The 24637-nt window shown below is 34.0% G+C and overlaps 1 protein-coding gene across 2 annotated transcripts in view; it reads left to right on the forward strand.

Moving 5' to 3' along the window:
• LOC128997726 (laminin subunit beta-1) overlaps positions 1–24637 on the forward strand; it is a 61475-nt gene that overhangs the window by 17992 nt on the left and 18846 nt on the right. For both annotated transcript variants that reach the window (XM_054423369.1, XM_054423370.1), the window contains exons 6-21: positions 213–381; positions 866–994; positions 2274–2432; positions 3734–3962; positions 5451–5639; positions 6047–6226; positions 6907–7123; positions 9367–9475; positions 10576–10737; positions 13328–13448; positions 14405–14532; positions 15473–15662; positions 17379–17522; positions 20847–21078; positions 21951–22114; positions 23990–24214. In XM_054423369.1, coding sequence (XP_054279344.1) covers positions 213–381; positions 866–994; positions 2274–2432; positions 3734–3962; positions 5451–5639; positions 6047–6226; positions 6907–7123; positions 9367–9475; positions 10576–10737; positions 13328–13448; positions 14405–14532; positions 15473–15662; positions 17379–17522; positions 20847–21078; positions 21951–22114; positions 23990–24214 — 2747 coding nt within the window. The remainder of the gene's footprint in view (positions 1–212; positions 382–865; positions 995–2273; positions 2433–3733; positions 3963–5450; positions 5640–6046; positions 6227–6906; positions 7124–9366; positions 9476–10575; positions 10738–13327; positions 13449–14404; positions 14533–15472; positions 15663–17378; positions 17523–20846; positions 21079–21950; positions 22115–23989; positions 24215–24637) is intronic.

Raw genomic sequence — 24637 nt, forward strand, 5'->3', positions numbered from 1 at the left:
CAACAGTTGATTTAAATGGTCCAAATACTTTCAAACTGTCTGAATTATAGCATTGCTTAATATTTATGTATAACTTTTCACCATACAATAACTACTAACCTATCAAACCAATTCAATTTGGAATATTTATTACCATTAACCAAAGAGAATTTATGAAAATTTTCCATTATAATGCATTTGTCTGGTTTTAATTTTACTTTATGTTCCAACAGAACAGAAAAAAGGTCTTGGTGGCAGTCGGAAAACGGGGTGGAGAATGTGACGATACAGTTGGACCTCGAAGCAGAGTTTCACTTCACACATCTTATCATTACATTCAAAACCTTCAGACCAGCTGCTATGCTTATTGAACGATCCTACGATTTTGGTAAAACGTGGCAGGTAATTTACCTATGGTTTTCAATCATAAGGAATTTCTTATCTTAGCATCCTTCTCTAGTTTACCAACTAGAAAGGTTTTATCACTGGTTTAAAATTTGTGAGGAAAGTGTTGATGTTATTGACTCTATTGCATGTCAGTTTAGGTTATCCTACATTAAAATAGTTTTCATAATTTTTAAAGCCACTCAAGATTTTTGACCTATGTCCTTATTTTTGTCCATGGCTTTGAAAAAAATCAGACATAATTTCTTTAAACAATGTAGGTTAAAAGTTTGTTTCATTGATTATTGTTTCACAATTTCATCAATTTTATTGTAACAGTGTTATTGTAACTTTTGATAAGAAATTTTGTTTTGGTTTATTTTAGTACCTTTAGTTCTACTATTAATAATCCTTCTGATCAAGATGTTAAAAACTATATTTTCAAAGTCCTTTTTGGTCTGTGTTTTGTTTTAATTTTTATTCCTGACATTTTTGTCCTCAGGTTTACAGATATTTTGCACAAAACTGCGATGAATCGTTCCCTGGAATTTCCAAAGATCCTCAACGAAGTCTTACTGAAGTGGTTTGTGATTCGAGGTATTCATCTGTCGCTCCGTCCACCGATGGAGAGGTTTGTTTCAATAATAAAGAAATATATATGTAAGTGCCAATGTTAGAACAGTTTGTTTTAACTTCATCTCATTCTTTTATTGTTGACATTTGGTTTGATAGTAAAGTAGAGTCGATTATCCAAAGCAAACAGGGATTGGGGATGTTTTGGTAACTGTTTTTTTTTTTCAGAATCTTGTTCATTGTCGTTGAAAACTACATACATTAACCTAACTTTGATTAGGCCTAATAACATTTAAATACATTTACATGAATTTTTTCTGGTTTTGATTGTCACACCTGTGATTGTAGCAATATTTGTGAGCATGTCATGCGGTCTCTGCTGAACGTTACTCGCAATGGTGGCAACTTCCTTGAGCATATCTTGTAGTTTCGTCGCCACCACTGATCGTCTCTCATAATCAAAATCGGTGATCGGCCTTTTGATTAACCGATGTTTCAGATGACCAGGTCTGATAATCGACGCGCTACTGTAAAATGTTGTTGACAAATGATCTAGTTTGAATATAGTTTACCCAACTTTTTTAAAAGATTTTAGATTATATATGGTATCAGCATGCATTAATTGCTAAAAACAGTTTCATATCAAAATCTTCAAACTCTCTAAAGAGTCATGTTTAAAGCTCTGCTTTCCCATGCAGATAACACCCTAGCTCTGTAAGCTCTTAAAAGATTTGGATCCCAAACGTTCTAAACAAAGCCATTGGTGGTTGTGATTATGACTATGTATAAAACAATTAGAATTAGAATAATTGATAATTCAAATATATAACTTTGTGTTTTATTGTGCTTTCTCCCATTTTAGTAGTGATGTAGAATTTTAAAAATTAAATTAAAATAAAACGGCCCTGAATTTATTTTTGTCCAAACGACCTTTGCCGTTTCCTTCCGAGACTGCTGAATGTGGCTAAAACAGTATTTAAAGAAATTTATGTATATCTTTAGACCAATGCGAGATTAATGAAAGTATTAAACCATGGGATGTGCCGGATTAGCGAGCTTTTAGTCTCGTATTATTTATGTGCCCATTAAAAAGAGCGAATAGAACTTCTATTGTAGCACACTCTATGCAAGGTTGACTGCACTATACTCTCTTTGTGTAAAAACTAGCTTTAACTGATCATTTTGGATGGTATGTATTCTTAATTATCTAAAGTTAACGATATTATAGTATTAAGGTTAAGGTAGGTTAACCATTGGTTAAGGTTTTACACAGTTAACCAGCTGTTCATGAAAAATAACATAATATCCTTTAGATAAATAAATACATTTTTTTCTAGATTATCATGAGAGTTTTATCACCCAATCTTCAACACCTCTACAATGATATCTACTCCCAAGAGGTCCAAAATCTTCTCAAGATGACAAATTTGAGGATTAATTTCACCAAACTACACACACTTGGGGACGATCTACTTGATGAGCGGCAGGAAATAAAGGTTGGCAAATCTACCTTAAATTTCATTATATTGAACTTTAGCCTCCCTGATCACATTTAAATACTAAATAATTGGTGTAAGTACCTGCATTTATGCGATTAATGTGTTGCTAAATTGCAACCAGTTTCGACTCACAAAGGGGTCATCATCGGACCAGTACAGATGTCTTCATGCTTCATTCAAATTTGTTTATTATGAATTGACGACCTTCGAATGAAGCAAGAAGACATCTGTACTGGTCCGATGATGACCCCTTTGTGAGTCGAAACCGGTTGCAATTTAACAACACATTGATCGCATAAATGCAGGTATTTACACCAATTATGTACTACCTTAAATTGCTATTTACTTAAGTATTAAGTGGGCCCTTGAAAATATTTTGTAGTTTGTTCTCAAAACCATTGAAATTCATTCAAAATTTGTCATAATTCATGTGAAGTTCTGTTATTTAAAGTAACATTGATAACAATCTTCTATGAACTGTAATTTTTTATTAAACTACTTGATCAGGGTTATTTTACATACATATTTATAGGTCTATGGCAAAAAAGAGTACATTTTCTATTTGCTGAACATTTATATTTACAAATACACAAATTGTCTTTTTATTGTATATCCAATTACTGAAATGAGAATGCATTAAAACAAACTTATCATCCACAATTTAACTTTCTTAACAGATATGCTATTTAAATTTTACTTATTGGTAACGTCACAGTTTTTAATCAGATATCTAGTTCTAAGTTTCATTAATCACAATCTCCCTAATTACTGGTTTGTTTTATATCAGGTGAATATAAAAACTAGCTAATTTATAAATAAATACAAGTGAAAGTATAACAAACTATGAAAAATGTTACACAGAAAAAGAATGTATAGCCTTGAGTTGAGCAGTGAACCCTTTGGTATTAATTAGAATGGAGTATCAATATGCTCAACCAGTTTTAGTTGCAATGGCAAAATAAACCATACAGTAGTGTGGATTGGATATTAGAAATAAATACACAGTTAAAACATGATTCGCCGTACAGATTTCTTTTCATTAATAAAAGAATTGCCATTGGTTCTTTTTAGAAAACAATAATAGTTATGAAAATGCCATCTCCCATGTATATTTTTCAAAACTTGAATAAAATAAAAATATTATTTGTCAATCCTATCAATAATACCTATTGGTTTAAATCGGTTTATTAATAAAATAAAATTCTTTATAGTTTGCTCTTTTTAGTCTTGCTACTCTGGTAAACACCTCTCTTTTTTATTCTCTAAGGACATTTTTAATGCTAGTGTCTTGTTTACAGGAGAAATACTATTATGCCATCTACGAGATGGTTGTGCGAGGGTCGTGCTCCTGTTACGGCCACGCTTCACGCTGTCTTCCGATAGACGGATCAGATTTGAGGGCAGACATGGTGCATGGCAAGTGTGAATGTACTCACAACACCAAGGGATGGAACTGCGAGGCTTGTGAAGACTTCTACAACGATCTTCCTTGGAAACCTGCAGGAAAAGATCCCAACGCTTGCAAACGTAAGACAAGACAAACATTCTTTATTTACAATTTCTTAGAGAAATTTAGTAGAGTCAAGGTTTCCAATGGTGTGATAGTATTTTATGGGTAGTGGTCCCTCCAGTGAAGAAACTCATCGATGGTGTAAAATGGACGGGTTTTAAGCCAGCGGCTGAGTTCTGTCTTCAGCTGCTTCCTGATGCTTCCTCATTTCTTTCGGTAGATAGTTGTGTAGTTTGCTTCCTATATAAGATGGTTTTTTCTCATATAGGCAGCTGTAATGGTTGGGTAGGTTGAACCTGGAGGCATGGCTGTGGAAATCTGCTCCTCTTGGTGGTGATTTCTTATCAGCATACAAGATTACTTCCCTAATATACAGGGCAGTTGCTGTTGTAAATGCTTCCCTACAGCTATCTCTGTATTGGGAAAACTTTCAGTTTGAATAATACCTGAGTTGAAAAGCTATATAATTGAACTATGTTTATTAATAATGAACACTATGCAAAAGGCCTAGGGTTTAGAGGTTTTTGTTGGAATAGCAGACTCACAATACAAAAATATTAGAATTTTTGTAGATAGTGTGACGTTTTTGAGTTTCTTTGATGGATTATTTTTAAACTAACCAAGACTGTTAAAATATGTCTTATTTTCCATACTTGAGATTGTAACATTTCAATAATTACTAAAATTAGTGGAGAATTTTGGACACCATTCCAATATTAAATGCATTAATAAGTTCACTTAGTTCTGGAACCAAAACAAAAATAAAACAGAATCTACCAATCAGGTTATGAAGAGTTAAAAAAAAATTAGTCAAAAGATTAGATGACTCATTCCTTTTTTTGGCTTTGAGTAAAATCTTTTAAGTATTTTAAACATTAGGCTATGTGAACTAAGTATCTTAAAAACTTTACCTCACACTTTCCTGTCATAAAGGAAATACCTATTTAGGAAATATTTAGGAATATTTGCCAACAGAAATGATGGTTTTTTTAACATTATTGTACTTATTGACAGAAATTGTATTATAAGGATTAGTTTTAAGAAATGACGCATGTTCAATGTACTTACGCTACAAAACAATGAATAAAGAATGTTTTGACTTTGACTTTGACTTTTGACTTTGAAAAACAACAACTAGGTTTAGTAAGAATCTCCAATTAACGATTCCAGAAAAATTGTTCTTCTTTAAATAACCTATGGTTAGTTCTCTGTTGATATTTTTGTTGGTATTGTACACTGTAGTTTAGGAATAATAATACTACAGAGTTTGTTGTGTCTGGTCTAGTGGTCAAAGGCTCAAATCAAAGGCTCAAGTCTTCTGTCCTGTAACCAAGAGTTCAAATCTCACCAACCACCAAAGGCTATTTGCTTCATGGTGGTTCGTACCTCACGTTAAACTGAAGGTCTTTGATAGGTCTATAAGTAAAGGGAAACTTTTTCTGTATCAGAGATAACTCTTCATTGTTAACAACATTCAGATAATGTTACTAGGTAATTTATTACAGGATGTAACTGCAACAACCACGCAACCAGTTGTCACTTTGACGCGGCCGTGTACGAGCTGACTGGCCGAGTTAGCGGAGGTGTGTGTGACAACTGTATGCACAACACTATGGGCCGCAACTGTGAGCAGTGCAAACAGTTCTTCTACCGCGACCCCAACCTTGACTTCTCAGACCCAGAAGTTTGTCAACGTAAGTAACTTGTATTTGTTAAATATAAGTAAACATCTACCCCAGTAAAAAATATGACAAAAAAACAGAGTTTTTAGTATAGTAAACCCCGAGTAATCTGAACCTTATTATATCGGACATTGTTTAGTTTGAATTGAATTTTTAGGTGCGCTAGAAACTCATGCAGCAAAGTAAGGAATTCACCAATTTTATCTATGCAGCTTTGTTCTGTAGTTTGCAAGTGAGTGCTACAATCAGTGAGAGAGTTAATACAATGCATTGTAAATAATGAAACACATAATAACTGTTAGTTTTTTTTTATATTTTTTTTTATTTTAAGTTTTGGTAACAACTTAAAACATTTATTTGAGTTTATTATATATATAGTTTATTTTAACTAACAAAACGTTGGCATGTGTTCTGTTCAGCCTGTAACTGCGACCCTGGCGGTTCACTTGACGAAGGCATCTGTGACTCGTACACCGACGAAGCTAGTGATTTGGTCTCTGGTCGTTGTCATTGTAAAACCAACGTAGACGGTCGCCGTTGTGATACTTGCAAAAATGGCTTCTGGAACTTTGATGAGAATAACCCAGAAGGCTGTCAATGTAAGTAAATCAAATAACTTCAGTAGCTTTTTGTCAGTTGTTGTATAGGTTGATAGAAATCCTTTACATATTTTCTTCATCTAAAACAGGGTGAATAAAAAGTCAAGCCCCCCCCCCTCTAATACTTTTTCTAAGCAAATATACAGAGATATCCTTTTGGTGGTCATGCAATCTTAGCAGGAAGTTTCATTTTATAATTTTAAAATTATTGAGTGTCCCCCAAAAAGGGGGATTTTAGGGGCAAATCAAAATTTTTAAATGTAAACCCCCTTCAAGTGACCCATCATTTTGAAGGGTTTGCAAAAACTTAAAGAATGGTGAAAATCAGAGTTCACTATCCCTCCTCTGTCCCAAATGGTAGCCAATATTACAATTACGAACCAATATTACCATTGATTTTCCATAACATTTGATGGGCTACCATTTGGGGTAGAGATGAAATAGCAAACTCTGGTTTTCACTAATTTTTTTTGCTGATGCACACACCATGAGAAAGCAAATAATGGTAGGGATCCATTAGTTGTTTTTATTTGAATTGATAACAAATTATTTAGTAGCTACACTGGTGTTAGTAGCAACCAACTTTGCAGGCCTCTAAAATTTTTCAAACCTGTCACTACCACTACAAAAAACAGCATCCAGTTTGTGTAATAACTAACAAGAAATGTTTACGATTTCAGCATGTACCTGCAACACTGAAGGTACAATCAACAATCAAGGTTGTAACCAAGTGACCGGGGAGTGTACGTGCAAGCGCTACGTCGTGGGGCGAGACTGCAACCAGTGTCTGCCGGAGTATTGGGGACTCTCAGACATACAAGATGGCTGCAAACCTTGTGATTGTGACATGGGAGGAGCCTATGACAACAACTGTGATGTGATCACGGGCCAGTGCAGGTACACCTGTTAGTTGTTGGGCATTGTATCGCCATGTTCTCTTATTCCTTCACAGGTCATCTTCTTCTGCCGTCTTCCATCTCTCTTCTTTATACTACACCCCTTAACCTCATCTATCCTTTTCATCAAGGTCATTATCTTGGGTTTCTTCCCTTTGTCACCATCATTTCCATTTTTCTAGGAATCTCTCTCCTTCCTTACATGCCCACATTTGGAATTTTCCACTCTCTCTATTAAGCTGTCTTCAACTATCACTCTTCTGATCTCTTCATCCCTAACTCAATCCCACCTCCGTTTACTTTTAAATAGCCATTAAAAACATAATTTCTTTTGTTTGTATTCTGTTCCATTTTTTCATGTGTATTCTATATTTCCACCGCATAATTTAAACATTGGTCTGTAATAGGGCCTATATCTTATATGGCTCTATTTGGACCCATTGGGGCCTAACCCATTGTGAGTGCTTTACATTTGGTAGAGCTCCGTTCAGTCTAGCTGTGATCTGAGATACTGTAGCTGTATCACGATACTCTAGATTTTCAGAGTATTCAGAGAACTTATTGCAGTGGATCCTTTTTGTCTTCAATTTTCTTTAAGTGAGTGTACAATCTAAGGTTTTGTGTCCCCGACCAGAAGACAGCACAAGATTTAGGGTTCAAATCCTGTCTCTGGTACAGTTTAGATTAGGGATGGACGGGATTGAATTTTTAGTTCGGGACGGGACGGGACGGGAATTTTATTTCCTTCCCGATTTTCGGGACGGGACGGGACGGGATTTTTTCTGTGCATAAAAAGAAAGTCTTGAGTATTGCAGTTACCAAAAAAAGACATACAAAATAAATTTTTACCGTTTGTGGTACTGATCTATAAAAACCAAAAAAATGGGTAACAATATACAGGTACCTATAGAAACTTGTGACTCACGGTCACGGTGCGATCGTCGGTATGACTCGCGGTCACGGGATGATCGTCGGTATGACTCGCGGTCACGGCATGATCGACAGTATGACTCACGGTCACGGCGCGATCGTCGGCATGACTCAGCGGTCACGGCGCGATCGTCGGTATGACTCCGCGGTCACGGCGCTATCATCGGCATGACTCCGCAGTCACGGCGCGATCGTCGGTATGACTCGCGGTCATGGCATGATCGACAGTATGACTCACGGTCACGGCGCGATCGTTGGCATGACTCCGCGGTCACGGCGCGATCGTCGGTAGGACTCCACGGTCACGGGGTGATCGCCGTTATGCCTCGCGGTCACGGCACGATCGTCAGCATGACTCCGCGGTCACGGTGCGATCGTCGGTATGACTCGCGGTCCAATAATCACGGTCACAGCGCGAACTTCGTTATGACTCGCGGTCACGTTGCGATCGTCGGTATAACTCCACGGTCACGTCGTGATCGTCGGTATGACTTGCGGTCACGGCGCGATCATCGGTAGGACTCCGCGGTCACGGCGCGATCGTCGGTAGGACTCCGCGGTCACGGCGCGATCGTCGAAATGACTTCGTCTCCTGCGTTCGCGGACCTATCGCTCACAATAGCGGCGTCATCGGTACTCGCGAAGCGGCAAAATCGCCGACGATCGGACCAAATCCCTTCCCGAAAAATTCCCGAATCAAATGTAATCCCGTCCCGATAATCGGGAATATTTTTTTCCCGAAAAATTCCCGAAATTTCGGGACCTGTCCATCCCTAGTTTAGATTTGATTTTGAATTGGTTTGCATGATATTTTCCTCAGGGCCGCAAGCAGTGGTGGCTCGTGATCACTTGGGGGGGGGGGGGGGGTCAGTGAAGAGGTGAGTGTAGGGTCGTCCCCTAGAAAAATGGTTAAAAATAAAAGCCTAAAACCTGTAACATCCGTATATTGGATACCCTCAGTTGACGATACCTTTCTCGGGTTAAGCTACCAGAAGCAAATTTTTTTCGTGTTTTGTAATTTTTTCATAAATTATTATCCATAACTTTTGTTTTCATTCATAACAGTCCGAGGGCCGCTAAAAATAATTTTGAGGGCCACATGCAGCCCGCGGGCAGCGTAGTGAGGATACCTTGTTTAGGGACAGAGAGGCACACCTACAATAAACTGTAGAGAGGAGTTCACAAGATCGGTGGAAAACAAGACATTTTGAAACTTTTTACCTACCCTACACTGTGTATGTGTTGATAAAAAACTTATTTTTTAAGAATTAAGATTTCGATGTTCAATAATTACTATGGTTCTGTGTTATGAAGATGTCGGCCGTACCTGACAGGACGTACATGCAGCAGTCCAGATCAGAGCTACTTTGTCGGACAAATTGATCATCTCACCTTGGAAGCAGAAACAGCCAACTGCACCTCCGTGAGTTATTTTGTAGAAAATAAAAGGTTAAAGTACCTAGAGTACTGTCTGGTGGTAGTTTTGTTGGCGACCAATGGTTTCAAACCTATAGCTTAATTTCTAAATTGAATTTTTAAACGAATGCAAGATAAATAATCCTTTTCATAGCTAGGGTTGTGAAGAGCCATCTGTTGTCTTAAATATGTGTCAATATTTACCACTCAGCTATTAATAATAATTCCAGAAAATATTCCAAACTATAATACATGTGTAAATTTAAACATTAAAAAAAATACATTATTGTATTGTACACTATAAGGAAATTAATTTTGTTGAATGTTACTTCAATCAAACTCTAAAGGCAATCAATTTTAAATTCTCATTCTCTTTTTGACTTAGGCTAATTCAAAAGTCAATATTTTTAATTCGCATAAATATTTACTACATCAATCAAACAGGCCAAAATAGTCAAGGTTTTCAACAATACCTAGTATTTCAGAACTCAGTCAAACACATAATTTAAAAGATCATCTAAACAATCATACTCTTTATTCACTAAAAAATTAGAGACTTTCTTTTTAAAAACTGCATTTCAATTGATTGGATTGTTTTCATGATTTCAAGCAGTTTATAATACAATTTCAAAATGTATTGTGGCAGTTTTAAAATTAATTATGCCTGTGGATGAGCAGTTCTCGCTAGGTTTCAGTTTCGCTACCTCTAATTCTAAAAATTAAAAACTGGGTTTTCATTACAACAAAATTTTTATTTAAAAAAAATATGACAAACAAACTCTTACAGTTTAGCAACAAAAGCAATTATTGTAATTGATGTTATATCACAGTGTTTTTTTTTTCTTTAATAAGTATTTTGTTTTCTTTGTTTTTCTGTAAATAAATTGTAACATGAAATATATACAGAATACAATATACAAAAACAAAACGAGAGATTGGATTTGGTTCGTATAAACGTCTTTTTTTTATATATCTATACCTCTAAAACTCTGATTTTTCAGTTAAGCTTGCTGAACTCAATCATTAATGAAACATGACTTTCTTTGAAATTAAGTATTTTGCTGAACTATGAAATACCCCATGTAATTTTTGGCTTTCATTTGACAGAACTGCCAGGTGGAAATACGAGAGCCGTACAGACCACCCCAGGAGACCACGTGGACTGGACCTGGTTTCATGCTGGCGAGACCCGGAGCAGACCTTGAGTTTGTAGTGGACAATATCAAGACCTCCATGGAGTACGACATTGTCATCAGATACGAACCTAAGGTAAAATAGTTTGTGCTTATGATAGAGGGTCAAAAGCCCTAGATTTAATGGAAGTTTTATTATGGTCCCAGTCTTCAATTTTAGGTCATTTGGTCATAGGACGGCTGTAGAAAGCAGGAAAACGAGGGTTTGGTCTCTCAAATCGTAAATTCACTTACATAAATGTAAAATAAATAAAGTTGAGTCTTTAAGTAAGCCAAGTTTTTATATTAGCCTTAGCTTTAACTTAACCAAATATAATGTTCATGGTGTACTGTGTATACAAATAAATATAATAAACATTGAATGTTAATGCTCTTGTCTATTCATACCTTTACTTTAAATTTGTGAAGGTTCCTCACCTCTTGGCAAAAGTTAACATAGTATTTGTATGAACCTGCTTAGCGGTCATCTAAAGGGAGATGTAATAAAATTTTTTAACAAAACTTCAATATTTTTTCCATACTGAAAAACGATTGTGCAAATACTATTTTTGCTAAAAATATAATAAACTGCCTATAAACTGAGTGTTATTGAAAAAAAATTACAATATATTGAAGTTATTACATTATACTCAAATTTATTGATGTTAACTTTCAATTCAAAATAATGTTAACCTTAAACATTCAGATAGCATCCCGAGAGTGTTAGCAATTTTTATAAAATTGTTTGAGCTTTTTTATATCCTGCAGACTTGTAATCTAAAACTTGTCAAGTGAATCTACCTTGGATCTACTTCAGGATGGCAATTTTCAACAGCGGACTTCAATAAGTATTTCCACTCCAAAGAGTTTTAACTTATTTTGGCTCGATGACAGTCATTTAAAGGTATTGCTAAGTAAAATGTCGGTTTGCTGTGCATGTTCTAGCGTGTTATGATTTTTTTAGCAGATCTTTGTGTGCTTTTATTACATTACTATATAAATCTAAAAGGTGGTGGATGCCATGGTCCTTGGTTGGTAGCTTTTTGATGTTTTAAGCTGCTTTTCTTCAATTTGGTTTTAGTCCATCATACATCCCTGATATGGTTTTAAAATTTGTATATGATCGTTTCAAACATATTTCATCAATTTCATTGTGTGTCTTTTACATTTATATTCTTAATAATTCACATGTTTTTGGAGTGCAACGTTATTAGTTTTAGCTCTTTAGTCTCTCTCTCTTGAGTTATTCTTCCTTTTAGAGGTGGAAGTTTACCAAGGTTGAAATGCACCTGTTCATCATGAGATTATCAAATTTTTTTGCATTTAGTTAGTTTTTATATTTTTAAATCTTGGTCTTTTAATGTATTTTTGCGCTGTTTATATATTGTTGCTGTTTCCATTCCACATTTTAAATTTGATTGTGTATATTTAGATAAATATACAGGGTGATTAAAAAAGAATACCACAACTTTAAAAATGTGTATTTAATGAAAGAAACATAATAGAAACTTCTGTTATACATTTACTAAGAGTATTTAAAAAGTTTTTTTCCACTCAATAACTAGTTCAGAGATGTCCAATATGACTATCTCAAGACACTCAAGCAATATCAACCCGATATTCAAACTCGTTGTGTTTGCAATGTTCAAACCTCACTTATCGTCCAGAAGTTTTCCCTTTGCACAAACCCCCATTCTCTTTAAACTGTTTATACCAATGTTTAATACACCAATACTTTGTTCGAAATGCACACTGAACAACTGTCGTCAATTCAATTCTGCCATACTCAATAACACAAAAACCTTTCTGTTGAGCGGTCGCCATCTTAGCATCAACTGATGCTGACGCCATGACAGCAACTCAAGCGAACAAATGAGCATGAGCAACTAAATGAAACTTTATATCTTCCTTAATTTGCCGACAGATAGACAGATAGTGCTTAGCTTTCCTTTTATTCTTTGCTGAAAATTCATTAAGTTGTGGTATTCATTTTGAATCACCCTGTATATTAACCTAAATGTATATACAGTAAAACCTTACTGACTCAACAGTCAACACCTGACAGGGTGTGCGTCTAGTTGGCTTTGTCTTACTAATGCGTTCAAATTTTCAAGCACAGTTGAAGATTGTTTATAAGATTCTTTGAAGATTGTTTACTCAATGTGTAAAAATACTCGTATAAGTAATCAATTTATATGTGAAAATTAATCTGTTATGTTTTGATTTTTTTACCCATGAAAAATTTCAATATTCTGGATAACTCAACAACCCCCCAAACTCGGACAACCTCTGGGTCCACGAATTGTCGAGTTAGTGAAGTTTTACTGTAAATATTTGTATGTAACATTTATGTACTTTTGCATTTAGTTTTGAATTTACCTAAGGTTAGGTTAAAAAAAAAGTTATGTTCCCTATAATAAAGAGATTTACAGAACATTCTAGTGTTTTCTCAACCGTACACACAACTTGTTTTAACGAAATAAATTGTTTAGGCCTACTAATCATTATGTCTTATGTTTTTTGAACTTTTAAAAATTCTAGAAAGTGTTTCAATCAAAAGGTTCTCTAAAGATAAGTGCAAAACCGATTGTTAGGCATTTGTGGCCAAAGGTTCTGTTCTTGGGTTATGTTTCCAGGTTTTGAAATAATGAGTTTAAGTATGTTTAAGTGATGTTTGGCTTTGTCAGATGGCCGGGGAATGGAAGCAGGTTGAAATGACTATTGAGCGACCTAGCCCTGTAGACCCAAACGGCCCTTGTGCCAACTCTCGCCCAGAAGATGACCACAAGACTGTAGCTCTTTCTTCTGGTGAGTTATCTATATACTTAATACAGTAAGGACTTTATCTGTAACATTCCTTTTTCACTTGTCCTTCTTAACCAATTCCTACAATTGAGGTGTAATTTTAAAGCTTATATATAACCTAGCATAGTGAAAAATGGTTAATAAAATGGTCATTTAATTTAAGGCTCCACTGTCCCCTAGCAATTGATTTATTTCTTGAGTTCAATTGTAATTTTAACAGCTGATCCTTCAGTTGAATATTTAACCACAGTCAGATTGGAAACAATAGATAACAGTTTATGGGAATGAATTTTAAATTGGCAACTTTGATTGATAATTGTAATTTATTGAGATAGGTAAATCACTCTTTAAAATTAAAATCAACAAATTTAATTTATTCTAAATTAGTAGTTTCATTCTCCTAATAACTGCCTTAAACAAACACAATCTTTGAGAGGTAAAAGGATATTGATTGTAGTAGCCTATTTGTTTTGCCTCGGAAACAAGTTTTATATCCTTTTGATATGCATAGTTAGAGCATGGGTCCCCTTGTAATTTATAAAAAGGCCTGTTTAAATCTCCACAAACGATTTGACTTGGCACTGAAATAGCCGTGTCAATATTTGGTCAAAGTATTACTCATAAAAGCGAACGTTGGCCTAGCTTAGCAACAACTTTCAATCACGTTAATGACGCTTGTTAGTAGCACGTTGGTGGACATTATTGAGACTAAAGGTTTTGTGCCCCTAGGTCGGGGCCTATAGCACATCCTAAACACCAGCTAGGAGCTGGCACTCCTAAACCTGGTTGTAGGTGATCAATCTATCGCTGCATTTCTCATATTCAAACTTTGCCTTACAATAGGATCAAATCTTACTAGTCCATAAAATCTTTCTTTGATATTGAGATATGTATTAACCACTAAAAAGTGTCACATACAAAACTAGTCAATAACAAAAACACATGTTAATTGTTTTTAGACGCACGCTACATTGTTTCCCCCACCCCTACATGTTTGGAGGCAGGAAAAACCTACAAGATCAAGTTGATGTTCAAACCTGACCCTCCTCACTCTGCTGCTCCGTCTGCGTCAATCCTGGTGGACTCGGTAAGTTTTATGTTTACTTATTAAAGGTGTTGGTTAAAAAAATATGTTGATACTCTGGAAAGTTACATTTCTAACAAACCCCAAGAATTTGTTGCTTGGAAACTATAACAAAACTTGTAAAACAAAACTCCAAAAAATTACATCGTGTTTGGATGAAAAGTCAGGTATATGTTGTGAGGGGATTTGTATTTGGAACAAATCTTTCAGGGGTTTTGTACATGTTTCTGGTCATTTAAATATTAAAAAAAAATAAGTTTGGGACATCGATTTAAAAGTCATAAATGCATTCAAGACATCTGCTTTGGAAAATCTAAAAACATCTTTTTTATGGAGATGAATGTGCCAGGGTGTTAAACTGGAGATACATTTTTAAGCACAGATTCAATGAGACTTTACTTTAAATATTAAATATACAGGGTGTCCACAAAGTAATGCACCCATTTGGTAAAGTCCCTACAGCCACAAATTTAAAGATTTAAAGAAACAGGAAATGTTTTAGATCGAAAGAAACTAGCCACAGGTTTCCAAAGACATTGTTGAAGAAATCCGCATTTTGTGTTCACGTAGACCAAAGACGTCAGTTTCTTTTGGGGTTACGTTAAAAAAATTGTTTATCGTCCATCTAAAGCAGAGAGTTATCCAGGCTGTCGGGTCTGTGACTCCAGTAATGATGTCAAAAGTGTGGGAAAAGATTGATTTTTGATTTGATCTATGCCGAGCAAGGAACGGAGCTCACATCAAACTTTTATAATGTGCATAAAACTTGCTCTTGGTTGAGATGTATTTGTATATAATGTAAGTATAACCATGAATAAAATATTTGACTTTAAAATGGGAGCATTACTTTTTGGACACTCGCTACTTTAAACAATATCCTATACCGTAAGTCATCAAACTATTGACTAAAGCTAAATAATTATTCAAACATTTCATTTTTCAGATTGTGCTTCTTCCTAGTATGCAAAGCATCCCGTTCTTCATTGGAAGCCCTGCTGCTGAAATGCGCAAAGAACAATACTTGCATTACCGATGTGGTTCTGCCTTCTTCACCGTCACCAAAGGCCCAGTTCCTGACATCTGTAAAAGCTACCACTACAGCATAGGCTCTCACGTTTATGGTGGTGCACTCTGTAAGTTTGAATACTAATCTATTTGATTCCCTACATTATTTATTATCTATTATCCCTACATTATACATGATTCCTACATTATTTCATTAGGAAATGTCTGGCTTTTCTTGGAAGTGCAAACAAATGAAGCTAGAAAATAATTGCAGTCTTGAAAGAAACACAAGGATACACAGCATTTTTTGCAAATAATGTACAGTGGAATATATTGTCAATGTATAAGACAATCCTTTTAAAGCATATTTGTCAAAGAAGGATACAAGTAGACTGTCACAAGAACTCGGTAACTTGTGACTCTATTAAGTTGTTGATTCGAGTGTATAAAACCAAAAGAGAGTTAAAATAGAAGCAAAATATAAAATCCAAACTTGGTTTTCAAAGTGAAACAATGAATTAAATGTTCCATTTTTATCTCCAGCTACAATTATTCAAACCTTGGCCCTTGTGCCCTATGTCAAGAATGAATATTTTATTCCAGTACACACATACATGCATATGTACACGTCAAAAAGCGGATTACATGCTGCAAAAACACAAGTCAGAGATAAATACAGTACATCACAATTCAGGCATTAACAAAATACCCCCGCCGCAGCAAACCTGCCGTCTAAGCGAATTTCCATTTGGCCGAATTGATTTTCAATTGATCTATTTAAATATCATTAGGTTTAACGAGTACCTAGGTTTGCTGCTACAAGGAAACTAATAAAGTAGTGTGTTTTTATTAAAATATTGATAGCTTACTATAAAATAAATAAATTTGCCAAGTTTGATCAAAATATATCCATAAACAAGCAAACTACAACATTTTACAATATTCTCCATAAGAATAACATGGGAATTTTAAATTTACCATTTTTTTAGTTTTCTCCGTAACCAATAACCGTACAAAAGCACTTTGATATACTGAATTGTTTGTTTTTTTAAGCTCTTTAAGAAGGTTTAGAGAAAAATTGGGAAATTTTGTGTTTTGAGGGTAAAAAGTGAGGAAAACCAATTTTTACCCCATAAAACCCTGTTCCCATGGTCCGATCATGCTGGATCGCGAACTCATTCAAGTTTATCCCGCCTTACACCTTCAAACCAAATTTCATAAAAATCGGATAAAAATTACTCAAGTTATCGTGTTCACGGACACATATATATATATATATATATATATATAAATCTATATATATATCTATATATATATATATATATATATATACATATATAAAAATTTGAACGAATGGTGTTTTTGGCCTCTGGGGACATTAAAATGAAAAAGTAAATCGGTCCCGGGCCTAAGTCTTACCATGAGTCCTACGGTAATAGCTACTTCCCCATAGGGAAATTTGCTAAAAACAAATAGGTTACAAAAGTCATAGAGATGGCATAGCGAGGACTTATATACACATAATTTAATATATCAAAATCAGTATTTAAAAAGGAAAAAAAGAAATAGGCCTATATATGAACAAGGCAATGACTAGATTAACATTTCTTTGGTTGAATATTCAACAAATTCTCCTAACCCACATTCTCAAAAACTGAAGCTGTAATAGCATTTTATTTTGACTTTTGTAACTGAATATAGTCAAAATGTGAGTAAGATGTGGAAACTGTTGCAAAATGAAGTAGTTAATAAAATTTTTTGATATAATGACTATTAAATGATATGCTCTTTTAAGACAATTTAAAATTTTTGTCACGTCTGTTTTAACTATTTGTTTCTTTTAGCCTGTGACTGTGACCCGACTGGATCTGTCAGTAATCTCTGTGACCAGTTGGGAGGAAGGTGTCAGTGTAAGCCTAACGTTGTGGGTCGTCGTTGCGACCATTGTGCTCCTGGTACTTACGGTTTTGGCCCCGAAGGTTGTAAAGGTAAGTTGTTATCTATTTGCCTCCTTGTACACAGCTTTAGATTTAAAACTGAATATTTGGAGTTGAGTGTCATGATTTACAACATTTTATCAGTAAAATTGAGTAAGAATGGGGCGAGGCTTTAGTTAGTAGAGATCAGAGTTTTTGTTGTGGAAGCCTTGCTTCAAATCCCTTTATTCACAAATGGTTATTTGCTACTACATAATACTGTCACTGGGTAGTTTGAGTTTGTAGTATATGCTGTAGGTTTATATAGAGTAAGAAGGTCAGGACCTTCTGTGGATTGGATAACTCCTTCCACTAAACACCATGTGATAATGTCAATCAGAATATCCTTTATTCATTTAAGTACAGAAGGTAGTACATAAATGGTGTCTCACAAATTCATCAGGTTATAAACTAAATATTCAACGACTCTAAAAAGATCTTCAGGTGAGGGAAATGGTGTCTGAGTGAGAAACACACTTAATTAATATTCAGAGCTATTATACTCTCATTGATACTACAGTATTTTTATTTTCACTTGTTGATAGTTAAAATATTTTAATCCATCATTGGGTATTCTTGGTAAAGGGCTTTAAGTCTGAACAGTTTTGATTTTATTTTGGTTGGGTAGAGCAGGCTTAGCTGTACCTTTTCAAGCCTGTTCTTCCTATAAAAAAAACCTAACTGTACCATTTGCTAGTTTTCCTTCCTACAGTAATGCTTTAAACCCTGGCGGATTCTTCATTCTTACATAATATTTATGATTTAAACCTATTTGGGCATTTCTTCAATGTTCATTTTACATACAATTTTGGCTCATAAAATTTATCAATTTAAATTTTGGAAATGATTCTCAACTGTCTTGTAATTCTAAATTTAATTATAATGTCAAATTAAAAGTAAAATAAATTGTATTTAAATTAAGTACTCAAGTTTCTATATTTATTTGTTTTACAATTTATTCCCAAAAAAATTTTTGTTTACTTGTCTTTATTTTACAATTTTTGTAAGAGAACAATCAAACTCTGGTCCGGTTCTATACAGCCTTCTTTTGTTATACAGGGTGAATCTTCTAAGCTGTCCTAAACAGATTACAGACGAACGGCTTGACATACAGAGATGAAACAAAACTTTTCCCCACTAATTCATACCCAAGGAACAACGTAAAAACGTTTTTACCATTTTTTAAATACAGGGTGTTCAAGAAACTGGGGGTCATGGGTTCGAATCTCAGAGATTTCAAATGTAAACATATGTCATGTTATACATCATTGTAAAGCTCTAGACTAGACAAACAATTTAGTGAAAACAGAACTCATTTATCTTTGTCCGTTTCAAAATGGCGGCCATTTTTATATAAAATATTGATATTTACAGAATACCCTGTATCTTGAAAACCACTAAACTTATTTTCGTTCTGTTTAAAAATTCTTAATCCTCGTAGGTTCAGCTTTAATTTGATATACAACAAGTCAACATTTTAAAAACTAAATATTTTTTCTATGATTTAATTTTTTTTTAAGTTGGTAGCCTTGTAAATGAAAATTTTTAAATGGCAACATATGTAAAAGTGTGTATAATTTTGAAGGTCTTGTAAAAACAAACAACTTTTAAATTTAAACCTACCGTCTATCTTTGGTCGTTTTATAGTAATTAACCAAAAACTCCAATTGCCCATATAAAACTCATGTTAAACGCGCAGTACCATGGGAATAGTGTATCTCCATCCACTAATCTTCAGTACTGTACGTTTAACATGGGTTTTATATGGGCAATTGGAGTTTTTGGTTAATTACTAGAAAACGACTAAAGATAGACGGTAGGTTTAAATTTAAAAGTTGTTTGTTTTTACAAGACCTTCAAAATTATACACACTTTTACATATGTTGCCATTTAAAAATTTTCATTTACAAGGCTACCAACTTAAAAAAAAAATTAAATCATAGAAAAAATATTTAGTTTTTAAAATGTTGACTTGTTGTATATCAAATTAAAGCTGAACCTACGAGGATTAAGAATTTTTAAACAGAACGAAAATAAGTTTAGTGGTTTTCAAGATACAGGGTATTCTGTAAATATCAATATTTTATATAAAAATGGCCGCCATTTTGAAACGGACAAAGATAAATGAGTTCTGTTTTCACTAAATTGTTTGTCTAGTCTAGAGCTTTACAATGATGTATAACATGACATATGTTTACATTTGAAATCTCTGAGATTCGAACCCATGCCCCCCAGTTTCTTGAACACCCTGTATGTTAAAAATGGTAAAAACATTTTTACGTTGTTCCTTGGGTATGAATTAGTGGGGAAAAGTTTTGTTTCATCTCTGTATGTCAAGCCGTTCGTCTGTAATCTGTTTAGGACAGCTTAGAAGACTCACCCTGTATAGCATAATTAATTGATAGCCAAGTGAAAAATGGCATGTAGGTCCAGAAACAATCTCAATTGTCATCAAACCGATTTGATGGCAACCACAATAACCACTCGCCTACCCAGATTGAACATACAGGATGTAAAGTAAATAAAGTCTCGCACGGGCTTAATATGTTCTGAACCATAACAGATAAATCAATAAGATTTGGTAAATCAACACAAAACCTAAAAATCATCTTTTTGAAGAAACTATAAGTTTTCTGTAATATGGGGACGTCCCGTCCCGTTAGGAGTCAGAAGGAAATCTTAAATAATAAATAGAAGCATAGGTTGATATGTCATCTAATTAAAGGAAAAGCAGAATATAATGCTACAAATTTAACTAAAACGGACAACCGAGTCAAAAATGAAAGCTTTTCAAAGATTCATTGAATTTGCTATACTATTTATACACTACCTCCTCAGGGGGGGGGGACTAGGAATCAGAAGAAAATCGTAAACGTAAGCATAGGTCGATATGCACATCATATTAAAGATCTTTATTAGTCTGCAAATTCAAGCTCAAAAGAACAACTAAGTAAAAAATGGCAACCGTTCAAAGATTCAAAATGGCAGATTCAAGAAATCTTTGAACGGCTGCCATTTTTGACTCGGTTGTCCGTTTGAGTTCAAATTAAATCTGCTGCATTGCATTCTGCTAGTAAAGGCCTTTAATTCTATGTACATATGAACATACGCTTCTTAAGATTTCCTTCTGACCTCCTTGCTGAGAGTTCCTTCAAAAAATAGATTTTTAGGTGTCGTGTTGATTTATTTTATTGATTTATCTGTTATCGTTTAGAACATATAAAACCTGTGCGGGACTTTATTTACATCCTGTATATATCCAGGCTTATAAGTGTCACTGTTACAAACTGTTTTATGTGGTTAGACCAAAGAATATAAGAAACTGTTATGTTACAGCCTGCGACTGCAACTCTGTAAGTGCGTTGGATAACTTCTGCGACGTCGCCAGTGGACAGTGTAAGTGTCAGGCGCAGACTTACGGCAGGGCTTGTGACCAGTGCCAGCCTGGTTACTGGAACTACCCCAAGTGCCAGAGATGCCAGTGTAACGGCCACGCAGACACTTGCGACCCTCGTACCGGAGCCTGCGACACCTGCCGAGACTTCACTGTGGGACACAACTGTGACAAGTATGTTTATGGCTTGGTAATTTTCCTCGCCGATTTTTCTATGAATATAGTGCAGAGTGTCAATCTGGCCAGGAAACTAGGAATTGTAAGTGATTTTTGATGTCCCGGAAAATGTTTGTTGACTCTTTAACATCATGGCGTGGAAAGGTAAATAATATTTGCAGAAATAATTGAGATATTCACAATCGCTGGGTGTTACCATCACAATGTTCCGAAGACCACAAAAGATGATCACAGACTGATGGCAATAGCTGAAGATCAAAATATTGCTGCCATCCTGGTTTAAACATAAAATAAAATCAATTATTAAAATCAAGTTTTGGAATTGATTTCAAATCAAGTAATTAATAGTGAGGATTGATTTTCGTAGTAGATAACATATCGTGTTTCATTAAATCTATATTGAAATTCCAGATTTGGATTTGAACTTTATAATCCCATTCATAAAATCAAAATTCCTTGATTTGACCAGTACTAATTTAAAACACAATTTTAAGACATTTAACCCTTATATTCTTTCTCTAAATCTACTTGTTTAAGAGCTAGAGCATGTTTAAATGTTATTTTGCGAGATTAACATGCAATATGAAAAAAATAATGCAATTTTGTAAAGTTCCAACTGTTTATAAAAATTATTTTTTTTCTTTATTTTCATATTAACAATTAAATTATGTCTTCCATTTAAAGTTCTCTCTAAATTTAGTAGTTTCTGAGATACCAATGTTAGCACAGTTAAGTTGTTCACTCTGTATACTGACAGCTACACAAAATATGTTTTATCTTACAGTTTTATATACATGTGTTACTACTGAATTTTTTGAACTTGGTTATTTATAATCATTGACCTTACCCCACATTCTGTTTCAAATCAGATGCATCGAAGGATATTATGGAGATCCGAGTTTTTCTGGAGACATCCCTTGCAGGCCTTGTCCTTGCCCCAAGACCATAGAATCAGGCCACTCATTTGCTGACCATTGTGAGTTGGATCCACTCTCTCAAGATGTCATCTGCGAATGTGACGATGGATATGCAGGTACGGAAACATATGTTAATTTATAACAAGAATCAAACTTAATTAGACACATTAAGACAGGGTACATTTGTTAGTATGTCTTAGTGTTTAACATGATGCCTTCCAGCCGTCACACTCCTCTGCATGAGGGTCGTAGGACCTGGTTGAGATCTGTTGAAACCTTCTTACCTAATTCAGCTTTGTACAGAAGAATAATGTTAATTTATGACAAATACATTGCTACATGAGCCTTATTGAAGAGGCTGGACCACAAACATTTTCAACAAACTATTATATTTTTATACTTAACATTTATTGATGGACGAGACTAGATTTTTCACTTTGAGACGAGACGAGACAAGATTTTTTTAGATTCCGGCGGGACAGGATTTGTTTTTGGGACGAGATCTTATGAAAAATTATAAAAAAAAATTAATATCTACTTTTTAAGTTCAGAAATATTTACAAGTTTTAAAAACTTAGCAAAAAATAGACAAAAGATTTAAAATCTTTTATTAAAAAACATTAATAAAAACAGCAGTATATAAAAAAAAATATTAAAAAGGCCTAACTTATTAAAAAATAGCTCTTCGGCATAGGAAACATGGAGATATCAGTTAGTATATAGTTCAACTTTTCAAAATATCAAAAACAACAGTAGCCTATTACTAGTTAAGTATCAAGTAACAATTTTTAAGTCTTGTGTTATTTTTAGAATGATTTTGGAGTGACTTATTTTGACTATGTTTACAGTGGAAAAACATGTCGTCTCACACTGCTTACACTAACAAAACTCCTCATCATTTGCTATACAAAAAAAATTATAAAACAATTGAAGCAATATATTTCCATGTAAAGAAAAAATAATTAAATATAAACACCTTCTCAAAGTTTTTTTAAATCATTAAATTTTAAATTTGTTTATTTTGATTTTTTTTATATTTTAAATAAAAAAATTTAACTTTTAAAAATAAAAAAAAAATAAACTTTGCGAAGTTGCTTTGTGAAAGTTAAATTGCAAACTTTCAATTTAAAATTTAAAATTAAATAAATTCAAAATTTTAGAAATTAAAAATTTAAATTTAAAAAAATTAGATTTAAAGAAACTTAAAATTTAAAAATTTAAAATTAAAAAAATCTTGAAAAAATTTTCGGGTCTTGTCCATCACTATCACATTCTGTTTAGTGACTAGCAGACATCTATTCTATAGCCTACATATGTTTAGCATTCCTACTTAAACAATATCAAACCCCTAATTGATAAAAACTAATAAACACTTTTAACACAACTACTGTATGGACAAATTTGGAATTGATAATAGCTACTACTTATTGATTGCTAACAATAAATAACAATAACTTGAGTAATTGATTTTAACATGCAATAGTGTAAAAAACCTGAACAACTGTGATTTAAAAATAGGCTATATACAAATTGATACAGTATATAATTATGTACAAAAACAATCAAAAATGGATTCCAAGAAAACCATTTATATATTTTCTATTACTTAGAAGCTATAAACATTGGTGTAGTAAGGTAAATACCTCCAGATTAGTGAGTGGCCAGGGGTTTTCCTCATGAAAATGTTGTTGATTAATAAGTCTGAAAATGTCATTTTAATGCTAGCGTTGGTAATATTTTCTACCCTATATATATATCGATCTCAATTAATTTATTCTTTCATGGTATGCATATTTTTGTCACCCCCCTTAGGCTGACTCTCGTCCACCACCCTCCTGCTATGCCCTTGGGAATCAAATTGTTGATTGAAACATTTAACATTTCCAACTCTGAAAATTTTTTCCAACTTTGTTTAGTTAAACATATACACAATTATAAAAAAGGTATGTTTTTCCACAGTTTTATTTTCAATGTCTGTTTTATTATTCTAGGAACAAGATGTGATGTATGTGCGGATAATTACTACGGAAACCCCAAGGAGATTGGAGGCTCTTGTACTCTCTGCAACTGTAGTAACAACATAGACATTTCTAGACCAGGGAATTGTGATCCTCTCTCAGGCAAATGCCTCCAATGCCTCTTCAACACTGACGGCGAGAACTGCGAGAGGTGCAAAGAAAACTACTATGGTGACGCCATCAACCATCTCTGTACCGGTAAGCATTAGCTTCCATGTTACCTATAGGTGGCTGGACTGTCCGTATTGACAACATTTCACTAATTGAAATTAGTGCTATACCATTGATGATTGTTTACATTGCTGATTGAAGCTTCAAAACATTCATATTTTGAAATATAATTTTTGGCACTTTATGTTTAAGACAGGGAGAAAACTAATTCAAGTTATGAAGCATGGCAGTTTCAATTTTTTCTTTTAATTCACTACCACTATGTTTTTCGGGTTGAAATATTTTATTTTTAAATCCTGTTTAGGTTAGTTATGATTAGGTTGTTGTTTTAGGTTGGGTTAGGTAAAAACCAAGACATTACTTAAAACTTAAATTGTGTATTTTCTATTGTTACAGACAAATTAGGTGGTAGTGAATTAACAAAAAAAGGTCCCAAATGGGTTTATAAAA

The sequence above is a fragment of the Macrosteles quadrilineatus genome, unplaced genomic scaffold, assembly GCF_028750875.1.
Source record: "Macrosteles quadrilineatus isolate MER2022 unplaced genomic scaffold, UCM_ALF_1.0 Scaffold_7__1_contigs__length_78375512, whole genome shotgun sequence".
Classification (NCBI taxonomy): domain Eukaryota; kingdom Metazoa; phylum Arthropoda; class Insecta; order Hemiptera; family Cicadellidae; genus Macrosteles; species Macrosteles quadrilineatus.